The sequence below is a fragment of the Pagrus major genome, chromosome 3 (genome assembly GCF_040436345.1).
Source record: "Pagrus major chromosome 3, Pma_NU_1.0".
NCBI classification, from domain to species: domain Eukaryota; kingdom Metazoa; phylum Chordata; class Actinopteri; order Spariformes; family Sparidae; genus Pagrus; species Pagrus major.
Window position 1 is genome coordinate 10,763,204 of NC_133217.1, and position 24,878 is coordinate 10,788,081.

General features: G+C 42.7%; 2 protein-coding genes across 2 annotated transcripts; one reads left to right on the top strand and one right to left on the bottom strand.

The window, feature by feature from the left end:
- The first annotated feature begins 812 nt into the window (after window positions 1-812).
- On the top strand, window positions 813-3,425 carry LOC140994053 (biotinidase-like). The gene is made up of 6 exons (XM_073463639.1): window positions 813-1,067; window positions 1,642-1,791; window positions 1,898-2,049; window positions 2,163-2,340; window positions 2,435-3,004; window positions 3,079-3,425. The coding sequence occupies exons 1-6, from the start codon at window positions 828-830 to the stop codon at window positions 3,349-3,351; spliced, it is 1,563 nt and encodes a 520-aa protein (XP_073319740.1). The 5' UTR covers window positions 813-827; the 3' UTR covers window positions 3,352-3,425.
- LOC140994049 (serine/threonine-protein phosphatase 6 regulatory ankyrin repeat subunit A-like) lies at window positions 3,411-24,347 on the bottom strand. Its single transcript, XM_073463634.1, has 29 exons — window positions 24,153-24,347; window positions 15,395-15,478; window positions 14,532-14,610; window positions 12,590-12,660; window positions 11,790-11,990; window positions 11,625-11,712; window positions 11,333-11,475; window positions 11,061-11,168; window positions 10,869-10,973; window positions 10,299-10,377; window positions 9,654-9,768; window positions 9,357-9,439; window positions 9,212-9,275; window positions 8,770-8,838; window positions 8,470-8,610; window positions 8,264-8,375; window positions 8,045-8,071; window positions 7,634-7,708; window positions 7,312-7,513; window positions 7,057-7,144; window positions 6,785-6,902; window positions 6,452-6,674; window positions 6,268-6,355; window positions 6,100-6,183; window positions 5,868-6,016; window positions 5,706-5,788; window positions 5,072-5,154; window positions 4,869-4,960; window positions 3,411-4,773 (listed from the first exon to the last, which is right to left on the bottom strand). The coding sequence occupies exons 1-29, from the start codon at window positions 24,177-24,179 to the stop codon at window positions 4,475-4,477; spliced, it is 3,180 nt and encodes a 1,059-aa protein (XP_073319735.1). The 5' UTR covers window positions 24,180-24,347; the 3' UTR covers window positions 3,411-4,474.
- Between the last annotated feature and the right edge of the window lie 531 nt (window positions 24,348-24,878).

Consider the following 24,878-nt stretch of genomic DNA (forward strand, 5'->3'; position numbering starts at 1 on the left):
AATTTTTCTGTTTTGAGATTTGTGATCCTGGAAATTTGTGCAACATCTGTGCTTCTGCAGCTGTTAGTATGTTTCTTAAGCAAAATACTTCTTGATATTTTTACAAGTGGCCATGCTACTGACGTTATCATATATATTTTTAGTATCATATTATTATTATTAGCTGTTATTATTATACATTAAACATAAATGTAGTCAATACACATTAATATTTACAGAAAACTGCTGAATTCCTTTCAAACTATTGAGAGTGACATGAAACACGTGACCAGGTGGTGGCAAGATCAAAGTTTTTACTTAGAGTAAACCTAGAGAAGCATGGGCATATATGACACTACTGTACATCATAGAGTATATAAAACAAAATAAATGAACTAAAAAAAAACGACTAAATTCTATTAAATATTCCTTCAAATACTCTCTATAGGATTTCTGTGTGTCCTTTACCTCCTCTCCTGAAAGTTTTCACTTGGGTTCCTCTCATGCTGGTTGAGGGGTCATATTTTTAAGGTGCTTCCGGGTTGTATTCCCAATGTTTCCTGTCTTGTGTTTTCAAAATAAAAGTTTTGTTTATGTCTACTTGCCAGGTTGCTGTGAAAAAGCGGCTTTCTGTGACAGTCCAGCAGATGAGGTTTTGATCATGTAAAACATGAGGCTGCTGCACGATCTGCCATAAGGATCCTGATTTAAACACAACAGTATTCACAATGGGAGCTTCATCGCCTCGCAGCTGTAGAATGAGCTGAGTCAGCTGTTCACCCCTGCCTCCAGGACTTCTGACCTCTCAGGTGCGGTGTTGTCACCAGACCGTCAGTGTCACACCACTCATGTCTCTCAGAGAAGAAACTATGTTTCTGCGCCTTGTCGTTTTTGTGAGTTTTTCTTTAACGTCGGCTGTTGTCCAAACTGAGCCTGTTGCAGACTCCTCGTATGTTGCTGCCGTGTACGAGCACAACGTGATCCTGAACCCGGAGCCTCATGTCCCCCTGTCCCGCCCCGCTGCCCTGCAACACCTGCAGAGGAACCTGGATATCTACGAGGAGCAGGCTGCCCGGGCCGCCCAGCAGGTATGGTCAGGACAAAAGATAGCCCTTCGGTCAAAGAAACAGTTATGCTGATTACTAACTTTATAATGAACAGTAATGTTGATTGATTATCCATATCTTACGTAATGCTTGAGAAAGAAAAGAAAGGTAGCTCATGCTGCAGTTACAGTATGCAGAAGGGACTAACTTGTCCTCAGAGGAGGATAACTCAAAGTTAAACTGTCACACATTGTTACATTATTATTATTATTTTAACTCAAACTGTAAGATCTCAGATGTCATTTGCTATAAATGACAGAATATTTATTAGTTACTTGAGCTTGGATAATAATCAGAGACCACTAAATATGAGGGTCAGTTTCTGGCATAAGTTAAAAAAAAAAAAAAAAAAAAAAAAAAAAACAGTGGTGGGATGGTGGGTATATATTGCTGCAAAAAGTCAGTGTTGCCAAGTAATGTATACTCAGTCATCAGTGGTTGTAGTTCTCTGTAAGATCATTTAAAGAAGTACCTATAATGTCAAAGAGTATAAGACTACATTAGAATAATGAAGCTAGTCTCATATCTGTCTTGGCCCTCATCTTCCCTTGGTCAGGGTGCCCAGATCCTGGTGTTTCCAGAAGATGGTCTTCAAGGCTTCAACTTCAGCCGTTCATCCATCTCCGGCTACCTAGAAACCATTCCTGACCCCCAGCAGGAGAGCTGGAACCCCTGCACAGAGCCAGACAAACACAACAACACTGAGGTGTAAAATCAGTACTGATATGTAGCCACCACTAGGCTGCCCATAGCCTCCATGCAGCACCAATCTTTGAATTTAAATCAGATTTGAGTGTGGTTGTGTTTCACAGGTTCTCCAGAGGTTGAGCTGTATGGCCCGCAATAACAACCTCTACCTGGTGGCCAACATGCCTGACCTGCAGCCCTGCCCCCTGAGGACCGACCCTTCCTCCTCCTGTCCCCCTGATGGACACTGGCAGTTCAACACCAACGTGGTTTTCAGGTTAAGTGTAGTCAGACCTTTAAAATAGAAGTAGTTTAGCCAAAGTCTGGCAAGTGCACCAATGCATAATTTCTACTCTATGTGAACTGCTCACAGTATCTTCTTTCTCACAGGTCAGATGGCCTGCTGGTGGCACGCTACCACAAGTACAACCTCTACTTTGAGGACGCCTTTGACACACCGCCACAACCTGAGATCATCACATTTGATACACCTTTTGCTGGAAGGTTTGGCCTATTGATCTGCTTTGACATCTTGTTCCATGAGCCCACAGTTACCCTGGTGGAGCAGGTAGATTAACAGCCACTCAAAATTTGTACCGAACTCTATATTCTTTTGGTTGGTACCTTTTTGTAACATCCACCTCTCTCTCAACCATTTTCAGGGTGTGCGTCAGCTCATCTACCCCACAGCTTGGATGAACCAGCGCCCTCTACTGGACACGATCCAGTTCCAGCGGGCATTAAGCTTGGGTGCCAAAGTCACCCTGCTAGCAGCCAACATTCGTAATGACTGTCTGATCATGACAGGAAGTGGTATCTACACCCCTTTTTCTGCCACCTATCACCACGCACAGAAAGGAGACCCAGAGGAGGGCAGACTGCTGGTGGCCAGGGTGCCAGTCTTAGACCCACTGTGGGTGAATCAGAGTGTGGCCACAGAGGAGGGCGTAGTTAGGGATGACTCCACATCCTCTACAGCTACAGACTCTGGATACTGTCACAAAGACAGCTGTTCTGATTCTCCCTCCTCAACCACCTTCATTTCATCCATGATGTATGACCCGTTTACATTTGTCCTCTTAAACGAGACAGAGGGGGAAGTGAAGGTGTGCAATGGCACATTTTGCTGCTATCTTCAGTACCAGCGTTCACCTCAGAGCATCAGTAAAGAGCTCTACGCATTAGGAGCCTTTGCAGGAACACATACTGTGAACGGACGCTATGCCCTGCAGGTATGAATGAGAAGAAGTTTGAACATTTAAAACTGTTTAATGAAACTGTTGTCACAATTATATTTCTCTTTCAGGTGTGCGCACTAATCCGCTGTGCAGGGTCGGACGTCACTTCCTGTGGACAGGAAGTTGACGAGGCTGAGACTAAAATGGACTTCCTGTTGGAGGGGAAGTTTGGGACCAAATATGTGTACCCGTCAGTTTTGGCTAGCAAGCTGGTCCTGGAGCAGCCAGAGAATCTGGAAACAGCTGCAGACGGCAGAGTGAGCATGAAACACTCCAACATGACTGCTGGGCTGGTTACTGCCTCTCTGTATGGACGAATGTATCACCTGGACAGTGAATGAAGTAGTTTGGGAATCGCATGTGCGTGATAAAAAAAAAAAAGCATTAAACAATTAATAAATAAATCAAAAACAAATATCTTTATTCATTCATTACTTAATCTTTAAAAACATTGCACCAAGTAGCGTTCATCCTCTGCCTGAAAGTTTCTTGTTCCTAAAAAGGCATTATTTATTTATTTATTTTTCTCTCCTACACACACACACACACACACACACACACGTGCACAAACACACCATCTCTTTTACACACACACGTATACACAGTGTCAGCCACTTTCCCCCCGTCTCCAGTACAGTACATAGACATTGAGTAATTACAGCTTCTCAAGTTTAAAGTTCCTCAGGTTGCTCATTCGGGTCCTCAGTAAACTCAGCCCTGGACCAAACATACAGTAAATGGTTCTTACATCCACCTGCTGTCAGAATCAGCTCCCAAGGATTCGGTTTCCACTCAGAATAAATTCATAGGATTCAATAATGACTTCCTCTCCTAGGAATTGAAAAGTGGTTCGAGAACAAAGCATTACCAATGTGACAGCCGTCACTGTTTTCCATGATAGCTTGAAGAACTCTGAATAAAAACTTAAGAGTACAGTAGGGAAAACAGTAGTCAATGTCCTGGTCCCATAAGATTGTCCCCATATTTTTACTTTAGACAATCTTGCTAGAAAAAACAAAACAATCCTCTGAGCTTTCCTCCAGTAGATGCTCTTCTATTAATATTTGAAAGAAAAACTGCGAAAAAGCTTAAAACCACTCCAGAAAGGACCAGCAAAGAGTATAGGCTTAATTTAAAAAGAAAAACATTACTTTATATTTAAAAAGACACTGGCCATGTTACTGACCATACAGTGATACTGTCTGAGAGAAATGTAGTGTGTATTCACCTTATTTTGTTTTCTACTACATTATTTTCCACCCCATGAGTATGCACCTTAAGGAAACCAACATCTGGTTTGCAACAAGGTTTATTTTTAGATTTAAAGAGGCTTACCTAAAAATAATCTGCACACTGGCTCTATTTTCTCCCTCTTTGCTTGCCTTGTCAGTGGTCTATTAAGGCTCCTGAGTGGCTGGCTAGCCTGCCAGTATTGTGGGGCTCTGTCCAATAGCAGGAAAGTCCTCAGTATGTCTCTGAGTCTGAGTCATTCAGTTCATCGTCCCCAGAGACGGAGGACAGCGGGCGCTCTGGCCTGCAGTAGGAGGCGTGGTCAGGCCTCAGAGGAGGTGGGGTGTCAAAGGCCACGCCTTTGGAGATGTGGTTGTTGGTGGGATGGTGGTTGATGACTGTCTGAGTGAGGGAAAGCGCAGGGAGAGCTGCTATGGTTACCATGGGGGAGGTGGGCATCATAGAGTTGAGGATGAGTGCCAGGCAGTCGGCCACATCCCGGTTGGGAGCGCAGGACAGAGCTGGAGTGTAACCTACAGATAAGAAAGGAGCAAGAGAGGTCACAATTCACTTTAGAGGTACATTTGAATAGTGAGGCAAGTGCTACAGCAGTGAAATGAAAGCCGACCGTTCTCGTCTACAGCTAACACACTGGCTCCTTTCCCCAGCAGCTCCTGGACGACCACTGTCAATCCCTTTCTGGCTGCTACGTGCAGAGGCCTGCAGGAGGGTGGAGGGAGATGTAGTGTTAAAATAAATCCAGTCTGAATTTATTAGATTACCCCGCTGCACTGCAGAGTGCCTGCTTACACCCCTGGGAACACTACATACGTCTGGAGAGCAGCATTGGTGCAGTTGATGAGGTTTCTGTCGCTGGTCTTCTCTAGAATCAACAAGGCACTCGTCTCGTGACCCTGAGAAGAACAAAGTGAGGAGCAGTGAAATATTAAAAGTATAATCATAGATGTATTGCGCAAAATAATTAGTACAGTTGACCAATTATAACCACTGCTTTTGCTAACCACCTTAAAAGTAGGGGAATGTACATTGTACATTGCACAGAAGGAAGCTGCATCTACTCATGGAAGAGGGGCCAACTAAGCTAGCTAACATGACAGTTCAGGTTAGGAGGACGCCTTTAATGTTTACATCCTGCGCTGTCATGAGTAGATGCACGCATCCTTCTGTGCAGTGATACCAAAAGAAAATAGTTCCAACATGACACTGCTCACAACAAGGTCTGTGGATTATCTTGAGAAACCGGGTCATGATTTTTGGAGAGACACTGCTGTTGAGTTTTCAAAATGTTTTTTTTTTGTGTGTTTATATTACATATACAGCGAAAACGCAGACATCAAACATAAAACAACGTAAATGGATAATAGCTCTACAGGTAAGAGGAAGGATATGCATTTCTAATTGGGGTGAACTGTCCCTTTAATATCCTGTCTCTGTGAATTGTTACCTTGCTGCATGCCAGATGTAACGCTGTGTTCCTGTGCGCATCCTGTAGTGTCAAGTCTGCTTTAGCACTGCTCACCAACACCTCTGCAACACATGAGATTATTACATGTCAGAAGGTCATCAAAGCCTTATAGTGTATCTGTGTGTCAGTGCATGTACTGACCCACAGTATTGGTCTGTCCGTTTAGAGCTGCCATCATCAGCGGTGTCCTGCGCAAGTGTGTGTCGACTACGTTGGCCTGGGCTCCGTGGCTCAGGAGAAGGGAGACGCACTCCACGTGGTCGGAAAAAGCTGCAGCGTGAAGGGGGGTCCTGCATCAACACAGACACATTTAATGATAGATTGTGCTCAGCTAGACAGCTTTCATATAAACATGATGTCATTTAGGTCTCACCTGCCCTTGGAGTCAGTGGAGTTGACAATTGTTGTGCCAAGAGAGTCAATTAACATCTCAGCCACTCCCTCGTTATCGTTCATACTGAAACACACAACACAACCCGTCATATACCCTCAGTTCAGTGTCTACAAATATTCATTGGTACAGATGGACAGATGATCTTACACAGCACAGTGCAGTGGACTGAAAGAGTTGCCCTTAATCTTCTTGAACACCTCCTGGTCCAACAACACCTCTACACACGCATCGTATCCTAGGGAAAAATAAGGAGGAACAGATGGAAATACTGCTTTGCTGTGGCTGCATAAAGACCAGACATGTCTGTCTGTGTCATAGTGGGTTCCAGTACCATTGTAGCAGGCCCAGTGCAGTGGTGTGTAGCCCTGGTTGTCAGTGAGGTGTGTCTGAGCATGTGAGGTGGTAGTGGCGGCCTGCAGCAGGGCGCCTAGGGCACCCATACGACCGCAGGCAGATGCTAGATGTAGAGGGGAGCGGCCCCGGATGTCTCTGACACACACACTGGCCCCCCGCTGGAGGAGGGCCTCCACACACTCCTCCTGCCCTGTCACCGCCTGCGTGAAAGATTATAAAGTGAAAAACATTAGAAATGATAAATAAATACATTATGATTAACAAACATAAATAAAGTTGTAGTGTTAGTAGATGTATGTGAATGTCTCACCCCTCGGTGTAGTGCCGTCCTCCCCCAGCGGTCCTGATTCTCTACACTGGCTCCTTGACTGAGTAGAGAGTACACACACTCTGTGTGTCCGTTCAGCACCGCCAACATAAGCGGAGTCCTGTAAGCAGTTTAAAATAAGTGTTTGTCATATTTCCATTTATATTTCCAATGAATCTTGTTTAAGTAATCTTCTTAAACAAAAGAGTAGCATGATAATCTTAATGAAAGCCTCCAGCCGCAGCCATTTTGTCTATGCAAACACACGCACTTACTGTCCATTGATGTCTTGTGCATCTACATTAATGTGTTGGTTGTTGTTGCTCATGAGCAGGCGCAGGCACTCTGGGTGGCCATTCGTAGCTGTGGCAGACAAACGCACACACATGCTAGGACAGGACTTATTTTTCTGTAGCAAATACATTTTTCCCATTTTAAAAAAGGCAGAAAATTAATAAATCTCGTTCATGTGATGTGAAGGTGTGACATAAATTTTTTGTGTCTGTTTGTGCAACTGCGTGCATGTATACCTGCGGCATGTATGGCTGTCTTTTTGTGTGTGTAGTCCCGGGTCATGGGGGAGGAACCATGGTGCAGCAGCAGGGAGACACACTCCTGATGACCCCTGGAGCAGGCCAGGCTGAGGGGGGTCCTGCCCTCTGGGCTGCAAACGTCCACGTCCAGCAGGGACGACAGGAGAACCTCTAGAGCTCCACAGTGTCCGTGGTAAGCCTAAATCAATGGAAAACACACACCGACAGACACACTTCTTTTATGTCTTATGGTAATAGACGTTGCAGAGACAGTGAGATCCAAATACACACGCACACACTGACAAATCCTTGAACTCACCGCGAGGTGGAGTGGACTGACGGGGGCATGGCTCTCCGAGTCACTCAGCGCATCCGTTCCTGACGTCTCCATTAACTGAAATAAACAGATATTTCATTTCAATTGCAGGTTTGTACACATAGCCATCCACTTCCTCACACTTGTTGCACAGACACGGTCACACAGCTCAATGAGCTCCAAATTTATTAAAGACAGTAAGAAGCTGTTTTATTTTTTTGCTAAATGCATGCAACATTGACTTGCACTTTATTATCTAACCAAAAACAAGACAGATGAGGTTTCTCTGTAGCTTCATCTACCCACCAGATGACCTAACCATGTTCCCCATCTGCCCAGCAGAGGGAGCTACCTGCAAAGAATCAATGTAAAGGCTCATTGTGTAACAGTGGAAGATGGAAATTTCTTTCTTACCACATCAAGAGGCGTCTCACTTGCCATCTGAAAACAACACAGACAAAGCCTGTTTATAATACCATGACAAGTGAACTTGTGTACTGTAACTTCCCTACAAATCTAAAACATTTTAGCATATGGAAGAGATCAGATTTAATTTGCATGCTTTTTTGAATTTTCTGACTCTCTCTGTAAGACATGCAACATATTTTCGCTCTGTGTGGCAGCTGTACACACCAGTTCCAGGCAGAGTGTGCGTCCGTAGGCTGAAGCATAGTGCACTGCACTGTAACCTTGTTTGTCTCTCACTGCTGGATCAGCATCGTTCCTCAACAGGTACTCCACACACCTGACAAAGACAAAAGACAAAAAGTCGTTGTCTGACAGTGAGGATTCTTTGATGCTCTATAAACTGTATCAATTAAACACAGAGCAGAACTTACTTCCCATCAGTATCCGCTGCAGCAGCGTAATGCAGGGGGCTGCAGCCTCTCTGGTCCAGCTCATTGATGCTTGCTCCAGAGCCCACCAAAGCAAACACACACTGGTAGTTACAGTTGGCTGATGCATAGTGAAGTGGAGTCCTGGGATGGTCAGAGAGTCAAAATCAGCTATTATTTATCCCAGTGACAACTTCATACTCTCCTTCTACTCCCAAAGTGTTGCAGAAGTCTAGCTCTGTCTTCATATCTATTTTTTTATATCCCTAGCATTCTTATGATTTAAATTGATACTTAGCTCACCTGCCAAAGTTGTCTTTCCTGTTAAAGTCTGCTCCGATGTTTAACAGCAGGTTTAGACACTCCAGGTTCCTGGTTGAACAGACAGCTTAACAATGACATTTTTGTTGACAAGTACAAGGTCGTATATGTGTGTATATCTATCTATCTATCTATCTATCTATCTATCTATATACATACATACATACATACATACATACATACATACACACACATGTGTATATGTATATACACACACACACACATATATATACACTATATATTTCAGTGCACATGAGCTTTCTGTTTGTGATTAAAAAAAACAGCTAATTACATTAGATTGAAAATGCACTTAATAGACAGAAAAATAAAACAATAGGGTGATTGATGTTGAACAAGGAATAAATAAAAGCATGAGAGGCTGAGAAATGAAACAATAAGGCATTTAGCAGGAACGATGACTCACCCTCCAGCTGCAGCAGCATGTAGACAGGTCCTTCCAAAGTCATCAGGGGTGTCTATGTCAAACCCTGCGCAAATATGCAATCAGCACCCATTAGGATGTCAACTAGGTGATTTGAGTGGCAAGAATGGAGTCAGCATGTATGTACCTGAGGACAGCAACTTCCTGCAGCAATCTGAGAAGCCGCTGAGAGCTGCCAGGTGTAGGGGGAACATCCCGTGAATTCCTCTCCTGAAAAGATCGGACGCAGAGTAGGCAAGTCATCACAGGACATGGAGGGAAAGGTGTGACAGATAACAGAAAGAAAACAAAAAAAGATTGATAGAATGTTTTCTTGAGTTTAAACATCTCCAGTCATCAGATTATTTGTGCTTCTCATAACAAAAGCACAGAATATATTCAGTGAGAAGATAAGACAGGTGGTTAAATGTCAATTGTTACTAACTTGGCGGTGTTGGCTCCATGTTTGATGAGTGCTGTGATGATGAGTTCGTGGCCACAACGGGCAGCGATGTGAAGGGCAGTGTTTCTGCTCTTGTCCTCACAATCAATCTCAGCTCCTACTCACACATAAATCAAGTATTTCCATTAGAGCTGCAATGTTAAGTTGATGAGACAATCCAAAATAATAACTGCTAACCATTTCGGTAGTTGATTAATCATTTTAGTCATTTTTACAAGCAAACGTGTCAAACATATTCTGGTTGCAGCTTCTTAAATGTGAGGATTGGCTACTTTTCTTTGTCATTTATGATTGTAAATAAAGAGTCTTTGGGTTTTGGAATGTTGCTCGGACAATAGAAGCAATATGAAGACAACACTTTGGGCTCTAAGAAATTGTGATGACCATTTATTACATTTTTTTTAACATTCTACAGACTATTCAGTTCATTGGTTATTCCTAATCATCAAAATACTTGGCAGATCAATTGATAATGAAAATAATTGCTAGTTGCAGCCCTGATTTGAAAATATACAGATCATTTTGCATATTGTGCCATATTTAAACCACATTTACATTCACTACCAGAACATGCAAACTCATTTGAATTCAGACAGAAGGCAGACGGCACACTGTGCAGTCTCTTACCATTTTGAATGAGGGCCTGCGAGCAGGAGAACCTTCCATGAGTAGCTGCCATGTGGAGGGGAGTCTTACTGTCCTTACTCTGGACAGATGGAGGGAGAGACAGTGGAGGCAAATGATTTTGATTTTCTGTAGAGTATTAGTCTATATATCAGTGTTGCAGTTTATGTTAAAGGGCCAGTATTGGAATGTGAGTGTCTACCATGAGTCTAATACTGCAGTGTTAGAAAGCTCAGAATGAGCAGAAGCTATCTTAGACCCCCTTGTGGACCACATGCACACCCACACACATATTCCCCAAGCAGCTTGCAGCCTCAGGGAGCCATCCCCTCCCCCTTCATCGTCCATATGGCCTGGCATCTTGACGCTGTGGGGACCTAATATCAGTTTCCATCACTGCTACCAAAGTGTTAACAACACTGTCGTGTCAACTTCATACTTGATGCCGGGCAGCACACACAATTCATGAGTTGAGGACACTTATGACAGGTGATGTACACTCACTTCAGTTCTATCAATATAATACTGTTTTCAGCTAAATTTGTGTTTCAGTGTATCTGCTAATATACACACCCGCATGTTGATGTGAGCGCCGTGGGCTAACAGCAGCTCCTGGCACAGCGCCCCCTGGCGTGAGGAGGAGGCAAAGTGCAGAGCAGAAAAACCCCTCTCGTTCACCTGAAGCAAGGTACAAAATAACACAATTAAACACATGTAATTACCAAGAACACGCTATCTCAGATAAAGAAACACACGCACACACACCTGGTTGACATTTGCCCCTGCCTCGATGAGCTCACTGACCACCACGTCCTGTCCGTTGTAGCAGGCCAAGTGGAGAGGAGTGTTGCCATAGGCGTTCACCTCATTGACCTATGCAAGGAGGGAAGACATCGATGTTTATGTGTGGCATGTTGTCAGCCTTTTTTGCATTTTATTGACTTGGGAATATTTTACATAGATTGAGGTAGGTCAAAGGGTCATGGCACATTAAATAAACTGCTAGCACATGGATATGTGTGTGTGTCTGTACTGACGTGGACCCCGAGGCTCAGCAGGTAGTGCACTGTGCTGCTCATGCCACTGGAGGCGGCTGCATGGAGTGGGGTGTAGGCTTTTTTGTCCTTACAGTCAACCTCTGCTCCACTGGCCACCAGTAACTTCACCACCTCTAGGTGACCTGAAACAGATGAGGGAGAGGAGGAAATGAGTCCAAATCAACAAATTTAGCCATTACAGAAAGCAGTGTGTATGACTAGGGAGAGACAGAGGCTTCACCTAGTCTGATAAAAAAGTGTGTTTGCATTAGAGCCAGACATTATAACTCACCCATGTAGGCTCCCCAGTGGATGGCTCTCCTGTCCTTCTTGTCAAATGCATTAATGTTGGCTCCTCTGGACAGCAGCAACTTCACCATCTATCACACAAAAGGAAATTAGTTGGATGTAGACATGTCTACGAGTGTCTCTATGTGCGTGCCTGAAAGAGACCAACCTCAACATGTCCACTGAAGGCAGCATGGTGCAGGGCTGTGCGTCCCGCCCGGTCAGACACGTTGACATTGCTGAGCAGTGGGACCAAAGCCTCGGCGCAGCGTACCGCCTTGTTGCTAGCCGCAACGTGGAGCGGCGTCTGCCAGTTCTTGTCCCTGGCGTTGACATCTGCGCTGTGCTTCAGCAGCACTGCCACTGCATCCTAGATGGAGAATGAGAATGGGTCAGAGTGTGCAGACAGAGGGTCTATTTACTAATAAGCCTCAGTGTTCTAACAAAGTATGCGAGAGTGTGTGCAGGTGGCTGTGAGTGGGTGGTTATAAAAGTCTTTGCTATTCTTAGGGGGCTTCCATGCCGACAATAGCACCAAGAGCGAGAAAAAACATGAGGGGCTGTGTTAGTGTGGGCATGTTGCCCAGACCCAAGCAGAATAGGTAGAGATTTTGAGGGTTTATCCAACACCAACACACTGCACAGTGGTTTTATAATTTTACCCCTTTAAGGCCGGATTGTACAAATCTGTAAACATTATCCCAGCAGCAACAATTTTTTGACCTCTACAAGATATTTTATCTGGTATGTGTGTTGCTGCACCAACTCTGAAATGAAAGAAGTTTGTTGCAGCACTATTTTCAGTGGGAAAGTTTGTCTATCAAACAGGGGTATAAAAAAGATGTGATCATCTAATTAGTGAGAGTTAGTGCATTTCATTGCTTACTACAAAGAAGAGTATAGTCCCGTTATCACTGAGGGGCTGACCACAGAACACATTGGCAGCAGTGTGTTTGTGTAATGTGTTACCTCACTACAAGAGGCAACAGCTCGATGAAGAGGAGTCAACCACTTGTTGTCTTTGGCATTAACTCTGGCTCCTAGGATGAGAGAGAATGAGAGGTAAAGATGGCAGAGATATGTCAACAACGGAAACCTGTAAAAATGTCTCATCATTGAAAGATACATTAAATGTCTTTTACCCAAGAAAAAGAAGAGGAAAGAGTAAAAAAAGACAAACCAAGTGTTTAAAAGGCTTTTTACATGACTTATGCGAAGAGGGTGTTGTGAGCCAACAGTGCCTGGAAGATATAAAACTCCCATGATCCTCTTTGGCACAGCTTGGGGGTTAAAATAGCCCTAAAGCTGCACCTGTTGCTTGCTCTTCACGTTATTGAGAAACAGTGATCACACATACGCTTGTGTTACGACAGGGTCGGCCCCACCTCCTGACGTGCTCAGCTCTTAGTTCACAGAAAGTCGAGCTGCCATCGACCCTGTCTGATGATTGATAAATCATCAGTGACCAAGAGAGTGTGACAGTCACTGAGCAGCATGGAAACTAATGAGGGATCAGGGAGCAACATGTGAGGATGGGAACTTAGAATATGTTATCGATATCAATGCCATTATTGTTTCTGCTTACTGGTCCGATTCTTTATTGATTCCTAATCAATTTTCTGTGTGGGGAAAAAAGTAGGCCTACAAAGGTTTTCAGCGCATATGTGTTAGTCTGAATAGTCTTTGTTTTCTTTTAGCTTCTTCAGTCAAATAAAAAAAATGCTATCCCTGTCTGCATGGCATGATGTGGTGCTCGACTTGAAAGCAGTGGCACTCAAGTGTAGAGTGTCAAATAAATGCCATTCCTGGAATTTAAGCACATGTTGCATAGAAAGATGTTACACTATATTTCTGGTGTTTATACCGTTACTTGAAAGGATCATTTTACAGACATTACAACTAGCTCTGTCATCATCTTTCTTTCTTGAAATGATGCCATACTTTGGACCGTTTCTTCCTCTCTGCCATGACTCTCTTTCTACTTGTCACAATTTTAATTCTGAACCGAAAATTGATTGATCAGAGATAGCATTCAATCACCATTTTGCCAACCTGCATGTGTCGGTACGTGTCCTGGTGGTATATGCAGGTGAGGGAGCTCATGATTGAGCTGAAATGTGAAACATGATTACATTTGAAATAATTTTTTTTTATTTGACCATATGTAGTGTAGTACATATCAGACTTGATATTTTACTATTTATTTTGAAAGAATATGAAAATTAGATGACAGTCATAAAGGCATAAAGCCAATGGTCTGTTGATCTGAGATTGTTACAGTCTAACAATGGTCATCAGGGCTGAAAAAAAGAAAATGTTGAAATCGGAATTTGCATCAAATTGTGACCTTAGAATCGAAAATCAAATCGAAATGTTGATTTGGAGAATCGTGACAAGCCTATTGTTTTGCTATGTGCAACTGTCAGAAAAACACACCGCCATCAATAAAAGAAATTGATATGTTTCGTACGATTCTGATGAATTGGACAACTTGGAACTGGTTCTCAACTCCAACCTGTTCTTGACATGTGAGAATGAAAGAGATGAGGAACTGGCAGTAAATTTTAAGAATTTAGGAATGCATTGTGGGATCGAAAGAGGATGGGGTAAGCTTTCAGGAAACAAAGAAAGGGTAAACGAACCTGATCTTTGTTTACTGGAAAAAAACAAGTTAGTTTCCTCCGTATAATGACACAAATCTTACGTTTCTTTAAACAAAACAACACATTTAGGAGAGTTCATACTGTGCGGACGCACAAATGAAAAACAGGACCAGATGGCTGCTAACAGCCAATGTGGCCGGATGAGTAAGCTTTTCAGGAGAACTAATACTGTTGATATTTGTGTGAAAATGAAACTGAATGGATGGCTGAACAGATTGATAGATTAAAGGCTGGGCTGTGGTGTTTACCTGAGAGGATGAGCAGTTCGATGATCTCAGCGTCTCCCAGGTAGGCTGCAGCGTGCAGTGGCGTCCGCTTCTCATTGTCCTGATGCAAAAACACAGAAAAATTTAAGCATGTACAATATTTCTGTTTTTCATACAAACATAGGCCTTCAGACACATGGTCACACAAATCATGATAGAGTGACATACTCCAAACAGAATCTATAGACCTTACACGGCTACAGACCACAAGAAACATGACACTAGAGCCACAAGCAGAATACATGTCTATCATGTATTCACTTGCATTCTTCACTTCCCTCCATCACTTTACACACACCCTGCTGCCGCACCCCCACCTCTCTCTCTTTCAGTGCAGGAGCCAGCAATCAACAGAGTGGGGCTATAAACAAATGTCATGTGACTGCAATAGGCCTGGGCCAGTGTTGCTGACTCCAGCGTGATGACCCCAGCATTATGGGCCCACGGAAAGACAGAGGCACAGAGAGAAAAACAAAGAGTGTGACGACAAAATGTGGTGTTAACTGAGGAAATAGGCTGTATTAGGAGTGCGAAAGCGATGAGAGGGGGGAAAAAGGAGAGCTATCAGGTGAAGGTTATGTCCTTTGACCACAGGAGAGGGTACTGTTATGAACAGTTCACGTTTCCTGCCCTGGTTGACAACTATATAAGATTGGGAAGCTGCCAGAAGGCACTCTCAGTCAGTCACACGATCGATAGGAACCCAGATCAATCATAGCCTGCTGGCTAACTGCTGCTCCCCTTGGTGTTTTCTTATATGGCACGGTGTGTGTGTGAAGCTACCGTGTCAGGGTACGATCAGAACATGAACATATACAGTATATTGGGAGAAGAGTGTGACTTACCTGAATGTTGACATCCTCTTTCTTGAATATGAGGGAGCGAACTTCATCTGGGTCCACATTGAAGATGGCTCTTAATAGAGACGGCTACAGAGACCAAAAAAAAAAAAAAAAAGATGAGGAAATGCTGATGTACACTTTTACATACTCGATTTGCAAGGCAGTAATTTTCTATGCTGACAACTGTGTTATCACGGAGAGTTATGAGAGCTACAAATGGGAGAGTCTCTCACACAGACACTATAATCCTGAGCTGGGGGAGAGCCATGCCTGTATATCACCAATTTGTTTACAACAGAAGCAGCTGCATCAGACATCACATGAACACACGCATGAATGCACACACCATACCGTAAATGTGTGACTCGGTGAGGGGATAAAGCTGTGCTGTCATGCCACGTGGAGCAGGGCCAGCTGATAAGAATGTAAATAGTGTGGAAAAGATAAGAGGATATGAGGAAGAATGACTAGGTAAGCCATACATGCTAAAGTATTTCCACTATTTATTTGGACAATTTAAACTGGTGACACAAGGTATTCTTAAGAAGAGATGACAAATTTCCCCAGAAGAAGGAGGCTGCAAAGGAATGAGATACAAAAACAAACTGAGCACACCTCTATAATACTGTCTATCACTTTAGTTTCATTTACTGTGTGCATGAATGTAAGCAGTTGGCGTGAGCATGAGAGCATGGTGCCCGATACTGAGTGGGATCTGTAACAGTGAGTCCATTCAAATCAAAGGTTAAGGGAAGTAACGCTATATTAAGCTCACAATTAAGTTCTTTATACTGGATTCAAAATAAAAGTCACGTGATGTTTTCATAGTTATTTGTGGTTATCTATCTATCCATCCATCCATCCATCCATCCATCCATCCATCTCTCCAATAGTACCTTAAACCTTGATGCTAAAAATCTAAATGAAACTTGTGCATTTATAACAGAACATCTTTGGCCTGCATTTGAATTTTTTTTTACCTACATCATTTTACAGAGCACAAGAGCTTTTCATTTTTACATTAAATCCTGCAAACCATTTATTTTATACATTTAGTTCAATAGCTGATATTTGGTATTACAATATATATATTGCTTGACAACAAACAGCAGATCCATGACTTGTTAGTTACAGTGATGATGATTATAAATCACTTTTTGTCACACACAGATCAGAATGACGAAGTAATTTTACACTACACAACTACTCCATTTATTCCATTACCTGATAATTCTAGCAAACTGTTTTCTTGTTTTAATATGTCTGGATAAGTAATTAGTATAAGGATTTTAAGCAGATTGAATAGATATTAAATGTAAATTGTGCTTTTCTTTGTGCGGCAACATTATTGAAAATGCATTGACAAAATAGACAAACGAACACTGACATGCTGATGATGAATTAGGAGGTTTGAAGGTACTCAAAGTAAAGTGAAACACTAAGAGTGCCTGATAACATTTTGCCTCATGCACACCTCACCTTTACCCCCAGCAAGGGCTGCCAAGTTGTACCATTCAGTACTACACAAATGCTATGATGTGCATCTGCTCCGTACTCTCCGTTTTCCCCATCCCTCTCTCATTCCATCCCGACTAAAAATAAGTCAGGTTGTCAGGCATGTAGGCGTCTGTCCCGTGCCTATTACACTGATGACCACGGCAACTATGTCAGAGATCTGAGAAGGTAGACGCAGACTACGAGCACAAACCCTGTCATCAGAGCTGGCTTTCCCCCTCCATCTCCTTGTTCACTTCAAAGAGCAGCTTACACAGGATGAAAAGTCGTACTGCCATGTTTCAATGGTGGGCTTGCCCTTTATACAGCCAACAAAGGCCCAGGCTTTGCCAATAATCTATACAAACCAGCAGCCATCTCATATGGCAGGGCTATATTGGTGATTATATCGGTGCCATATTTAGCGCTGGATGGCGTGTGTTGGCAGTGCATCGTATTGTCATGCAATGGGACATGTAACTATGCACTTCAACACAAAACTTCAGGCCAGGTATGAGTGAACCACTCTGTTTAAAGCCCCAGTAGATGCTGTCATTCACACAAAACAATGCTGCTGATTCAGATTAAGCTAGCTTGATTCAATGAATGACGAACCAAACAGAAGGACCCGTCTCACCTTGTCCTCCTGAGCAGCAGCCCTTCGAGAGGCATGATGGGATCTGCGGTCTGGAGATGATTTGGGCCGAGGAGGTGGGGGCGAAGAAGAGGGCTCATCCTCCTCCACCTCCTCAAGCACCACGATACACACACGGCTAGCCCGCTCCGACCGCATCAGGAACACTCACACACACCAACACAATCACACACACACTCTCTCACATGCACACATAAATACACTGTGTTCCCTCTTACATACGGGCACAATTAAGGAGCACAAAGGTCAGCAATAAATCCAATACATCGAGTGGTTTCCTCGCAAACAAACACTGCACGTCTTCATGTCAGATCCCATGTGAAATCCAGTCTGTCCTCTATCTGTCAGTGTTGCTTTGCAGCATGTCTCCTCTCCTCCTCTCTCCTCTCACTAACCCACACTCACACTCTCTGTGTGCAGCAGTAGCGGAGACAGCAGGGAATTCCTCTGCGTAATGGTGGTGGTAAGCGGCATGCGGCAGAATGAGCTTGGGCTGCCTAGCAGCACACAGGAAGCTACATATCCTCACTGCTGTGCTGCAGCCAGGAACACGCACATACACATACACACACACACACACACACACACACACACACACACACACGTCAGATGCAAACACACACAGAGACCCTGTGATTAGCGTGGACCGGGGGCCGTAGCAGCCAGTGTATGAGTGGGCATGCGTCGCTCGTTTCAGGCAGACTGCTGAAGCCAGCTCTTTCAAGAGGAGAGACAGTGAGGGAGAGGAGGGGGAGGAGGAGACAGGGGGGAGAGGGAGAGAGGGAGAGAGAAAGTGAAAAGAAAGGGGAGGGGAGTAGGGATGAAAGGGAAGCGAGAGAGAGCAAATAATTGTAGGCAGGTACCTACTGTGGAGCACTAGAAAACACAAAGAAACCTGAGCATGAATGGAGCAATGGACAAAGATGGGGCGATGGACAGCAATGGGTACAAACTGGTTACAGAAGTTAACTGAGAAAAAAAGTGACTCAAAATAAAGAATGTAAAGAAACTGAGATAAAGAGAGAGTGATACATAGAAGCAGAAAAAAGTTAAATCAATGGCAAAGGAAAAAGAGAAACACTGGATTGAAGGACAGATGGTGCCGTATTTCAATGCCTAATTGTTTTCAGGTAACTTGCTATATAGTGCAGACCAACGAGTGCCCCATGAGTTCACTTATGTTTAATAACAAAAGCGAAAGTGGCATGGTGATGCTACAGTAGAGAATGATGGTGCAGCACTATTGATTCTTTACTGAAAGCCCAGCACCCAGTGCCATGTTGTTTGTTGAGAGCTTCAACACTGTCCTGAATGTTTACTTCTGTCTGCATTGTGATTTTCCGGTTCTCAATGTAATCCGTTCAACAAAGCTCTGATATTTGGTATTGAACATTAATAGTAATAGTGTGAAGGTCTCCGCATATTCTATTACATGGCCAAGCTTGAGAAAAAAAGCTGTAATGGTAAAAACAAAACCGTACGCACTGCACTACAGTGTTGTACTAAACAGGACTTCAGTAGCCTCCACCGTCATAAAGTTGGTGCTAAAATAGACGTTGCCATTCCTTCTAAATGTGAGAGAATAAAAGAAAATGAATACCAGACTAGTGTGTGTGTGTACGTGTGTGTGTGTTCCAGTATCCCTTTTGGTGTATCGGTGGCATAGCTTCAAAAGTCCCCATCTCCTCATTATAAAACTGGAACAAACTGGCTTTGCCAGAGAATGTGAGGGTAGCTAACAAGACCAGTCTGTGCGTGCATGTCTGTGTGTGTGTGTCTCGGTCTCCTTCATATTCAACGCAGATCCTAAATAGAGCAATCTTGCCAAGCCACACAACCCCATTAACTCCAAGGGAGGGACGTAGGGAGGGAGGGCGAATGAGAAGAGATTCAGTTGGATGGAGGCTGCAGGCCTAAATTTTGAGTATAATGGACTTAACATTTATAAACTTAATATGAAACACAGCTTAACAAGCTTTCTGCTCCTGCGGCAAATGAGTTGACGTTACAGATTTGCTTCAAAGCCACAAATAAAGAATGATGTTTGGGAAGCAAAGTATATAAACAAACAACCAATGTTTTGTCTATCCCATTTGCTAGAACTGGGATCCTCTCAGGAGTGTAGCCCAGAGATGTTTACAGAGCAGATTTCCCAAACAGAAATTAGTCTTTCTATGAACTGTGTGTATTCACGAGTTTTAAGATGTAATCAGGACTCAAAAGCATAGACAAACATGTGGAATAGGCAGGTAAACACATAAAGTACGGAGTGATCAAAATGAAATTCAGATGAGAATTCCTAAATACAAGCAACAACTGAAAAAAAACTTTGTGATGTGTCAGACACATTGCCACACATTCACAAGGCAGGCAGAGCTCAAAGGCCTGCTGCATTTCTGCTGAGCTGGTGCTCCTACAGCAATGGGACAAATGCAGAAGGTTAACCTGATCTCACTGTAACACCATGAGGATGCAGGCCCGAATAAAATCCCAACACAACCTACAAGCTTTACTCCATGAGAGACTCAACGTGCCAGTGAGACATATGTAAGTGAAAGTATGTAGCGTGCACTGACCTCTGCTCTGACCCTGCGACAGGATGCACTTTGTGTAATGTAATCCCAGTCCAGACACACAAAGGCCGGCACATGTGGGTCCAAGTGTTGGGACACTCACACAGACAGCAGTAGAGCCTGACTGATATATTGGTCAGTGGATATTGGCCTGTCACAGATATATCAGTATCAGCGTACATGGTGTCCGATATGTGGCGATTTTTTGTTTTATGTTATATGTTATAATTATTAAATTTCCAGTGAAGTTAACAGTTTCAATGTTCCAAATTCATTTTGGACAATGAAGGTTATTGGTAAACTGTAAAATACTTTGCCTCCATTACATTTGTAAGTGTATGACAACCACTATTGAGTGGTTGTGTTTTGGTCATTGCAAAAAACGTGTGTTTATGTCTATATTCTGTATATTTGAATATCATGCGATATATCAATATCAAAATGTTTTTACTGCCCAGTATCGGGAACAGCTCTAAAAGTCCAGTATTCATCAGGCTCTAGAAAGCATCAATGAAGATGCTAACAATTACAGATTTCAAAGCTTTTCAAGGTCAAGAGAGGATGTCCTGACATTACATGTATGGTAGGCACACTCTGAATGCCACAACATTCTAGCCATTAAATGCTCAGAGTGGCAAACTGAGGAAGAGTCATTCACATTACATAGATCTGAACTGATATAAGTAAAGTTTAATGCACCAAAATACACCCTGATGTGAAAGTGACATTGATATTCATACCAGATTGTGACAAACAAGCTTCAGGTCCTACTTTTCATTCATTTTTAGTCATATCCAAATGATGTACTTATTTTGCTGTGTACTGCAGTGTATATCCTAATGGTGGCCTGGGACATTGACTCAGAATCAGAATCAGAAAGAGTTTTATTGCCAAATAGGTTTTCACATACAAGGAATTTGTTTTGGTCTCGAAGGTGCGTGTGCCATACAGTAAACAATAAACAAAAAACAATAAATAGACAACAAAAAGCGACTCAAGTCTACTAGCTGGGCTACAGTCATGATGCCTCATTAAATAGATTAATTAAACAAGATGTTACATGGTGCTTAGAGGCTCTTTGACTACCAGCCATTTACAGTATGTTGCTGATTAAGCATCATGGACACGTCTAAGAAGCCATGGGCAAGTAAACACAGATAAAAAACATACACTCTCTTATATGTGTGACCTTCTGTTTCGTTGAGTGTGTTCTCTTAAAATGCATCAACCATCTCTCTCTTCATCGCCAGGTTAGGACACTCTGAATGCACTAAAGCTGATGGATGCCCTCTAGAGGACAAACAGAAACCACTGCCAAAAGTGACACTCAGTCCTGTCCCCAGTCCTGCCCTCAGTGGGACTATTTTTGTCCACTTGTCCAGTTGTCTGTCAGCCAGCACTACAGAGAACAATGGAGAATAGAGAGGGGGATCTAATCACACACACAAACTTCCGTTTGTTGCGTTTGTGCCGGCTGCCCGGAAGACTGGTCAGACCAGGACAGGCCGCAGAGCTGCACAATCATTGACCTACTTTGACTGAAGTTCAGATTTTTACCAAAATCCAGTTACAAAACTCTCTATCATAATGACAAATTAAGCCAATATTGAACCAACATTTAATAGGATTTCTAAGTACTTATCTGCCATAATTACTTCAATGAACATTTTTTACTCTTATTATATTTAGGAGATAAATACTAGTCTGTAAAATGGAATAAGTAGTTTTAAATTAGAGATTGACTGATGTGTTTTTTATACCAATTACAAGTAACCAAGGAGACCTATAACTGATATTTGGAACGGATAAACATCTGCAGGAGTAATTAAAACCTTTGTGTCAAACTTTAGAATCAGCAGTGATGGAAAGTAATGAAATGAAGTAATGAAATACAATTTACTCAGACTCCGTACTTAATTACAGTTCTGAGGCACTTGTACTACACTTGAGTATTTTAGTTTTCTTCTTGTTTGTACTTCTACTCACATTACACTGCATTTTGGAAGCAAATATCATGATTTTTTATTAATTTTACTACACTACATTATACTAGTTACTTTGCAGATTCAGATTATTTAGTATTGATAGGCTATTCGATGTGACGGGTATACAATCCAATCGGCAATCAGAAAAGGAAAAAAAAAACTTTGTTTTCAATAATTTGAAAACTGCTGAATATTTAATCCCATAATCGGTTTATCCCCACTTTAAGTCAGAAGATTTGTATGCCTGGCAATCACAAAACAATTTCACTGAATTTACAATGGTTTGAAAAGGCGAAGAGAACACAAATATCATATTTAAAGCTGTATCCACTATCCAATAAATATTTGGTCACTGACTGCCTGGCCTGACTGTTGTTAGACATTACAATGCAGCAGGTGGTGTTGGTCCAGCTGTGGTCATGAATTAGAGGCTTCCCACAAACTGAAATCGGTTATTAACACTTCTGGGAACTGACGGCAGCGACTGTACGTTGAATTCAGGGTGCAAGAGCAAGGTTTTTTGTCCACTGGCCAAATGGCTAGTGTATGTTCAAGCTTTTCGGCCACTTAAAAGATTACTGGTGTTTTTGTAGAGCCTTACTGACACTTGAGTTTTGCATCTATTTCGAGCATCTATTGGGATAATTACTTGTAAATTATTCCAAGAAAAAGATGCTTGGGATACTGTGTAATCATTCATTTCCCAGTGAAGTTTACTGTTTCAGTGTTCTGATGTTATTTTAGACTATAGTTAATTGATACACTGTCAAATATCCTGCCTCTATTACACATCCTTGTCACAAGTTGTTGATAACCACACTGATGTGTGTATATCAGTCGATAAATTGATATTGGAGGTTGTAATTTGCTAATAACGGCATCGGTCCCAAAACTCGAGCATTGGCCGGGCTCTACAGAAAACACTATTAATTCATTAAGTGGCTGGTAAGATTTGAACATTCACTAGCTGTTTGGCCAGTGGACAATAAAGTCACTATTGCACTCTGACATTAACATACAAACCCTTGTCAATGTGATCGGCTACACTTGACAAAGTGGGCCAATAGCAACGATGTATAGCCTAATTCCACTATTTACTTACTAAGCTACTGGTGCATGTGTCCACTACAATTCCCTGTGTATGGCTGCCATTAGTTCCCAGCAGTGTTCGTAACACTTGATTTAAGCGTGTGGAAAGTGTCCAACTCGTGGCCACAGCTGGAGACTTTAGAGCCAGCACCACCTGCTATTTTAGTCTGACAGCCCTTCTTATCTCCAGCAACAGGTGACTGCCCACAGCTGCCTCGGAGCAGGGAGCTGAAATGGACAGCTGACAAAATAAACTCCCTGGGCACAATATCGGCTTGCAGTCAGTCAGTTAGCTTAATTCGGAAACATGCAATCCAATTCGAGACAATACGTCTTACTAACTTTACTGTTATACTCTTAACAATGGCCGGTTGCATAATGCTTGTCTTGCATGAGTTCAAGCTGCTAACATTAGCAGAGAGTTAGCCACCCTGTTAATCTCGTAGCTATCCAGCTGTGTTCACCAGTCCATCACCACCACAACAAGAAGCAACACGCAGCAACAATCAAAAACACCCAAGAAAACTGACAGACAGCCGTGTAAGCATTCATTTGCCATGAAACGGAGCGTTTGCACTAAGCTAAGTTGAGTTAACGTAAAGCAACAGGTGACATTACGTTAGCTCTCCCGTTAACTTGTTTCCAGTTAACTGGTCACCGTTAGCTAGTTAGCTACCATGTCGGTTGACTTAACGGAGAACGATAGCGAGCACAAGCGACATTAACTTAGGCATTATACCTTTATTTTCAAAACTTAATGCTCCAGACGGGTATAAGTAGACGTGAATTTGACCACTTAGCTGTTTAAATGTTTGTAAAGTTAAGCTATCAATGCAAAGGACAGTCGATGTGTAATGCTGTTGACTGAGAACGCAAACTGGGGGCACCAAGCAACGCGTTAACTTTACGTTAACCTAAATGTTAGCTAGCTAGCGTTAGCATCAGATAGACAGCGTCGACGTTACCTGGTCTTGTATCTTCAACACAGCCATATCATTCCCCGTGTAATAACAGAAAAAAAAGCAGCCAGTAACTCGCCCGGGAGTTACTGTAAATTAACCGGGAGTGGGGGTGGAGGGGGGTGGGGGACTGAGGACAGACTCTCCGGAGCGGAGTCAAACGGTGCCGCTTCCCCCCTTCTTCCTTCCTGCCGTGGACAAAGTCACCGCATCATGGGACAGAAATGACAAACCGGGAAAGTTTGGGGAGCAGTCAACGAAATACTGCGAGGAGCAGGACACCAGAAAACACTCACACACACACTGATTGGCTGGAGGGACAGTCCATTCATTTTCACTGACATTTAAACACTTCAAATGTAACGCTCCACTTAAAATCAGTCTCACTTTACTGTCTTAATCATAATTGTGTTACCCAAAACACACCGTGCAACTGTAGACAGAAACATATTCAAACTCTGACTCATATCAACACTAATTCTTCAGTTTTTCTAATATTTGTAAGGTTTCTAGTGATTATTTATAGTTTAATTTATATGGAAGAGGGCAATTAAAATGAGGCAGGCCTACATTCCCATTGTGTGCCTTTAGTTTCATAATGACGGGTTTGTCATGCATATTGTTAGTTTCAAATGCTGAGTTGGGGTTCCTGGATTCAGTAATTAGCCATCACCCTAGTAAAACTGAGTCTTTCGTTTAATTTTGGTAAAGAAATGATGAATCATTCCCTGA